The sequence below is a fragment of a genome, unplaced genomic scaffold, assembly GCF_019419815.1.
Source record: "Pyrus x bretschneideri cultivar Hongxiangsu unplaced genomic scaffold, Pyrus_bretschneideri_v1 Contig23, whole genome shotgun sequence".
Lineage (NCBI taxonomy): Eukaryota > Viridiplantae > Streptophyta > Magnoliopsida > Rosales > Rosaceae > Pyrus > Pyrus x bretschneideri.
The window spans coordinates 1,190,902-1,198,171 of NW_025999535.1; the positions used below are offsets into that span (position 1 = coordinate 1,190,902).

Here is a 7,270-nt window from a genome sequence, read left to right on the forward strand (position 1 = left end):
ACCAAAATTATTTACTGCACCTGCAATCTACAACTCAAATCCTCTCACACATTCTTTTCAATTTCTGGCCGTCGAGTTGAATGAATGAATTTAAGAAGATCAATTGACAAAACTTAATAAGGGTGTTTGGGAGGTAAAAAGGGGTGTGAATAACATTATAAAAAAAAGGACGAAAGTAAATTATTGTGGAATCCGAGTACGCTAAATATCGGATTCGGATCAGGTGTGTGAGAGATTCCAAACTCAGGTGTGTAAGAGATAGCACAACTCTAACCGATATGGTAACCCCCACGTATGTCTCTCCCAACTCAAAAGAAAAAGAAAACAAATGAAGACTAATGTATGGGCTTCAAATTGGTTGCTCTCAAATTGGAGCCCAATAGGTTTGGACTCAATGACCACAAGACGTTTTGGACTCTAAACTCAAAAGTAGCTTTTGGGGACCAAGTTGTATGGATACCGAGGAGCTTCGCGCAGCTTTTGCCATTGCTGCAGGTTTGGAGTCAGCGTGGTTTGGTACTGAGATGATTCTAAAAGAAATTGGTATAAAAAAAAGCTGAAAGCTATTTTTGTGTTTGGTAAACATTCAGCTTTAACTTTTTTTCACAGTTTTGGATGAAAAAAAGCCAAAAACAAGAAGCTGCAAAACCCAGTTTTGAACAACCAGTTTTTTTTCACATCTGTTTTACATAAAAGTTTACTAAACACTATAATACTACTTTTTTTTTTTTCAAAAGCACTTTTACAAAAAAGTTTACCAAACATTTTGCTGCTTTATTTCATAGTTGCTTATTCTCACAGCACAGAAGTAATTTTTTTTCAAAGCACAGCAATACCAAACCAGCCCTTAGACTCCCCTCATACTCATCATGTTCATCCGCATACCACCTCCGAACCGCTGACAACTTTCGTGATCGAACACCGGCTCGTTTCATGTCTATCTGCGTGTGCTAGTGCGTGACAACATGACCGAAATGAAGTTTCGCTTGGTGCATGGCTGGTTCAGTTGTATCATATAAGCTAGATGAGTAGCATGCCTATGTTTGTCAACGGAACTGAAATCAATAAGCACCAGCACTGCTTCAGCTACATCAGATTATTAAATAAACAATACATAAGTAATTAAACGTTCATAGCAAATGATGAAAAGAACTATTCGAACAACAATATGTAGAGAACCGATTCGCTGCCCTAACGGTATCAAAATTGTTTTTACATTGCTCCAGGAACTGGAACTGCTCCTACCAAGCTTAGTTGAGTTGTAATTCAATCAACAACATTACAACTATCGAAATATCAAAACGAACTCTGAATCTTCGCGAACTACGTTTGCTTTGAAGAACCTTGAATAGTCTCCAGAAGATGCTGTATTCTGTACTTCATAACAGGCTGACCTTTACGCGTTTTCTTAAGCATCTTCTCTCTAGCAGACTTCCTTCGTGCTTCCGCCTTTTCTCGCTCTTCCTTCTTCGCCTGAATAATCGCCTCCCTCTCCATTCTTGCCTTCTCTTCATCTTCATGTTTCATCTCATACACTTTCAATATACTACGAGCACCATACTTGTTTTTCTTCTTGTTGTTCTTACTCATCTTACTACCACCTCCAGTTTCATTCTCCTCTCTACTATCATCTCCAGTTCCGTTCTCCATTTCACTACCACATTCAGTCTCGTTCTCGTTCTCCTTCTTACTAACATACTCCGCCTCGCGCTCCTTTTTACCATCTTTGGTTTCAATCTCCTCCTGTACACCGAAAAAATAAACGACTTAAGATATCAACTCCAAACTTCGTTTTCACAACAGGATTTCAATTGGGTTTTCTTAACAACAATTCTTGTCCCTAAGTTCAAATAAAATCCAATGAAACTTAAGCCAAAGAAATCAAACCTTGAAGCGCCTTATCGCCAATGGAGGATTGCTCTGCTGTTGCTTCAGTGACTTCTTATACTTGTTCACATACTTGGAATTCTTGTAGAATTCTTTCTGCTTCTCTGATACAAAATCAGAACGAACCCAGTTCGTTAAAATCATCATAAATTCATACCTAACAATCAAATTAAATAAAATTTAAAGAAGATCATATAAACAGGAAAATTATTGAAACAGAAACAAATAAAAATTAAAAAATTGAAAGAAGAAAGAAAAGAAGCAAAATTGAACAGAGTATAATCAAAATGAAATGAAAAGAGACGGCTTTTTATACTAATCAAAGCTGGGTTGAAGTAGCTGCTGTTCGATTTGGCGTTCGCGAAGGCCTCGAGTGAAAGCCCTTGCCCGCCCATCCTCCTCATGTTTTTCTTCTTCTTCATGCTATTCGATCTCGAGCCGTTGAATTTCTCTCTGTTTTCTTCGTGCTTTGGGTGTCGATTCATCATTGCTGAGCGGAATTGGAAAAGATTGAGAAATTGATGAAGGAATTGGGGAAGGCGGACGAATTGGAAACCCTAATTTGCGGATTGGGGTCAAGTAAAACCGTGCTCTAGTGCTAGTGTAAAAGAGAGACTCGCAGAGGATTTCCCCCAAGCAACACCAAAGCCGTTGGATTTACGTCGACGGCTACGATTTCTTAGTCTGGAAGAGAGGGATGTGCAGAAAATCGACGGCTATGATTTGAATCGACGGAAATAGAGGATTTGATCTCACGTGCATGACAAGAGAGTTCAGCAATACGAAATACGGACACATACTACATATGTCATCATACAAGTAGAGGAATACTTGAAGCAAAGTATAATAAAATATGTTGATAAATGAATTCCAATTTGTTGATTATTACTTATCAAATCTTGCTCTATAATTTGGTTTGATCTTGTAGTTCAAATAAGTTCGTATCATGACGTACTCGTAATAATATGGCATATTGTCCCATATTTCGGGCTAATTGAAAAATCTCTCGTGCATGATGACTCTCATACACACGCTTAGAGTGAGAAGAGAGTCTATAAAGGATTATATGATACCAGAATGAATGAATGGTTGCTCTCTAAATTTGTAGTCAGTGTCCATATGCAAAATGTTTTTTTTTTTTTTTTTTTTAACAACTTTTGCTAGGTTGACTCAAAAAATATGTACATTTTTAACATTCTATCATCATTTTTTTTTTTTGTCGAAAGGATAAGACTTTGTTATAATCTAATTATAATTTTTACATCTTTAGCAAGAATATTAAAAAAGAATTCCGTAAGGGTGTCCGCCTACTAGCTAGTTAGTGACAAAGTTTCCCTACATTTGTGATTAGATTAGAATTTGTTATCCTATTTGCAGTACGAAATTACTTTGGTATGAAAATGCCACATGGTAGAACAAACCAATAATATTATTACCAAAGAAAAAGATAGGAAGAGATGCATGTTGACGTGACTTAATCAAAATCGTTCAAATAAAAGATGAGAAAATGAGAAAGAAATTATGATGGGAGAGAATCCTCCTCCCTCAAAACCGGTATTGCAATACATGCACGTTTTCAAAGACATGCATACATCTTATATGTATTTATAGAAAAGGAAAAACTATATGCATGGTATAATTGCTATGCTAATACGGAAAAGTACGTGATATTTTCTTATGTGATAAACCTTAATAAGGAAATTTAAACAAGGAAAAAACTGCAAAAAAAGGAAATTTTTAAGCAAAGGAAAAAACTACTCATATGGAAAAGTATATAATTTTTCAATAAAAGTTTTAAGAGACTTAACAAATATTAATTGTATATGATAAAACTTAATAGCCTACCAACCATGGCTATTAAAATTTTTCATATACTATTTAATCCGCAACTCAATTTCATCACTGCATCGACCCTCGACACAAATATTAATACAAATCAAACGAGGACCAACGATTTGATCCGTCCGAAGCTCCAATTTGAGCTTATTGCAACTTACATTATACAGGTTGGCCTTGGCACTTTCAATGCGGCTTTTCCTACGGGTCCATTCAAATCATACTACTTGTACATTGACACTGGGAGCAGCCTCTTATGGAATCTCTGTGAGGATTGTCAAAAGCCTCGAAACGAATGCTTTCGTACCAAGGCACCTCCTTACCCTAGCAGCCAGTCCAAATCTTATCAGCCTCTCCCTTGCGGTCGCCATCCTCTTTGCAAACCAGGCCAATGTGTCGGGGATTTCTGCTCCCAGGACATTACGTACATGAGCAGCTCTGCCATCCGTACCATTCTCGCAGGCACAATCTTCTCGCAATATTAACTTTTTGATTATGTTCTTTTGATGCAAACAAAACGTTAAGACCTCTATGCAAGAGTGATTGTCTGCTTTTAACAATTTAACATAGAAGTCCTTTTGTAGAGTACCAAGCTATTTAGACATACAAAGCTAACCTCGTTACTGACATTCTCTAATAGAGGTCAATTTTGTGTGTTTTCATGAATATTATTTTTGACATAACATATGCTTTTAGAGGGTCAACAAATATGTCATTTTTATGTCTAAAATGAACACTACTGATTCTTATACATATAGATATCTTTGCATTTGCAGACCCCCTTCATAAGATTTTTGTTTGGTTGGTTGGTTGCAGGTGAAACTTTCCATTTTTTGTCAAACAGTGGGCGGAAGGAGCCCGTTGAAGGCATAGTGTTTGGTGTTGTAAAAACCAAACCAAACAATGAAGCAATAAAGAAATACACAACACATGAATTTAGAGTTCATTCAATATAGGAACACCTCTCTAACAACGGAAGCTTTATTGAATTCCAACGAATACAGGAGAACCCACAAACTCAAAGTGCTCTCATGTATACAAACTTATGCCTCTCAAACTCTCAGACAAAACCTCTCCCAAAGCCATCTATACAAAACCTCTGCCAAATCAATCATGCTGGTTAAGCGAAAAAGTTACGACACATGTTTATTTATATATGATTAGTTTAAGATACCGCTACATAGCGTTTGAGTGTAGATAATTTCTCTTGTTAATGAAAGCTGTGAAATTTGAGTGTGTAAAGTTTTGAACTTGAAAGGTAGAAAAAGGTGCGAAGAAATGACGAGGCAGCAGATGACACACTGGCGGTTGTACGACAGTCACAGCATCTCCAAACGCTCCCCATGGCTTCAAACCACTCTCTCTGGTACCAATTTTTATCTGTACTAAGTTGTGACCGTTGACATAGTTCTAAACTTCTGAAATTTCGAAGTCTGGTGCTTGGTTTTTTAATAATTGAGGTGGGGGAGTAGGGGGACCTTATAAAGTATGAAACTTTTATGCAATTTGAGTGAATAAGGTTGGTAGAATGGTTGGTGACATTGGAAATTGATTACCCAGTTGGGTTTTTTTTTTTTTTTTTTTTTTTAAAACAAAAACATGTGAGTTTGTTCTCCTTCATTAGTATGGACCTCTTGATCCCTTGCTCAGAGCAGGACGGAGGCAGAATAATGTACCTGCTCTAGTTTCATACACCGTGACCTGAAATAGGAAACGAGGTGTATGAAACAGGGGCAGCAAAGTCTCTCAGGTGGAGGGATCCTACACACGACGGAGTGGTAGACTAGGAACTAGAAACACATGCTATAACCATAGCTCAAATGAGCAACATCACGTGAGGGTGTAACGATCACACTAAAATTACTGCAGGGTGGAGGGGTACCATTACACATGATGGAATGGTAGACCAGGAGGAACTAGATGGGATAGGGGTGGGGAAATTAACCCTGGATTTCACACACCAAGAGATGTACTATATCTTATCATCATGTGACTTTAGTTCTTAGGTCATATGTAAAGTCACGGTTTTGATGATTAGATCCAGTACAATACTGGATCCTAATGGTGATCCTCGCTGCTGTTACTGTACTCCACAGAAAATTGTTAAATTCTGTTTTTTCTATTTACCCTTCCAGAATGGTTTTTCTCTGTAGACTTTATGTGCTCTGTTTATATGTATGGCTTCCTTATGTTTTGGACCCACTTGAATCTAGTTATTTCCAAAAGAACCTTATTAGGCACATAATGCATATTCTTATTTCTATTTTACAGGACTATATTGTATCTTAAACTATTTTAATTTAAGGGGAGGGAGGGTCCGAACTCTGGTACAAGAGGGCAAACACCGTCTTAAGTAACTAACCTAACACACATCTGCAACACCCAATGTAAATCTATCAGTGTGTCCATAATTCTAAGTGAAATTGTAGCGTTTACCAATTTGTTCATATGAACTATTCACTTCACCAGATGTTTTCTTTTGGAGAAAATTGATGGATGTTTATTTTTTTCAATGGCAGAGAGGCCATGCTAAGGCTGATTCAGGAAGAACCAGATTCATTTGCTCAATGTGCAGAGATGTAATACAAAAAGCGGCCGAAGCTGCTCAGCATTGTGGAAAAATTCTATCGCATTCACCGTTCATTGGCTGAGCGGTATGATCAAGTGAAGTCTGATTCCGGAACACGCTTGCTGACAACGATAGGGTCTCCATTCTCTTCAACCAAATGTTACTCTGAGAAGTCGATGAGCGTTGTGGATTTGAGCTTCGATAGCCACTCCGAAACCTGTGATGAACATGAGAGGAGTATTCCGAGTCTGAAGTTGATGATCCTGAACCGGAGGATGAACCCCGAGTTGATGAAGAAACAAAAGAGAATGCATTGAGCAGGGTTAGCGAAGACGAGGTGAGGAAATTGAGGGAAACGATAGCGAGGCTCGAGGAAGACCACAGAACTCAGAAGGATGAACTGCAGCAGAAAGATGAAGTGAAGAGAGAGGTCATAAGACAGTTGAGTTTAGCAGTGGATATGCTCAAAGAGGAGATGTGGAGCTAAGAAAGAAGTGTTTTGCCAGAGAATCGCCGAATAATTCGAGTCCCTTCGCGCTCAACAAATTCACCGGGACATTTTTGAGGAATTTGTTTAACAGGTCTCCAAAGTCTCATGGAAAAATTGTTGCACTCTAGATGTTGTGTTTTACATGTTTGCAGTTTGTATATAATTTGTAGTACACAGTTTAGATAGATGTGCCAATATAACGGGGGCTCTCCCCTCTAATTTAATCCAATTAGCAATTCTCTTAAGTTTTTCTTTGTAATTACTTTTCAATTATTGTTATTATTCTTCTTGTGTTAATTGAATTGCCTGTAGCTGAATCATTGTCTTTTATTCAAGTAATATTGATATAAATCATAAAGGAAGAACTCTCATATAGCACTATTAGCCCTCGTTTAGTAGAGATGATTGGCTTGGGTAGGACTATTCACTATATTGAAGGCATTTTAGGGGAACAAATGGATAACAAATTTCTTATTTTGTCCATGTTG

At 37.6% G+C, this 7,270-nt stretch overlaps 1 protein-coding gene and 1 pseudogene across 1 annotated transcript; one reads left to right on the forward strand and one right to left on the reverse strand.

Moving 5' to 3' along the window:
• Positions 1 to 1,115: 1,115 nt before the first annotated feature.
• Positions 1,116 to 2,488, reverse strand: LOC125477955 (rRNA-processing protein FYV7-like). Its single transcript, XM_048585491.1, has 3 exons — positions 2,204 to 2,488; positions 1,888 to 1,991; positions 1,116 to 1,743 (listed from the first exon to the last, which is right to left on the reverse strand). The coding sequence occupies exons 1-3, from the start codon at positions 2,373 to 2,375 to the stop codon at positions 1,324 to 1,326; spliced, it is 696 nt and encodes a 231-aa protein (XP_048441448.1). The 5' UTR covers positions 2,376 to 2,488; the 3' UTR covers positions 1,116 to 1,323.
• A 3,537-nt stretch (positions 2,489 to 6,025) lies between these two features.
• On the forward strand, positions 6,026 to 7,035 carry LOC125477943 (annotated as a pseudogene).
• The last annotated feature ends 235 nt before the right edge of the window (positions 7,036 to 7,270 follow it).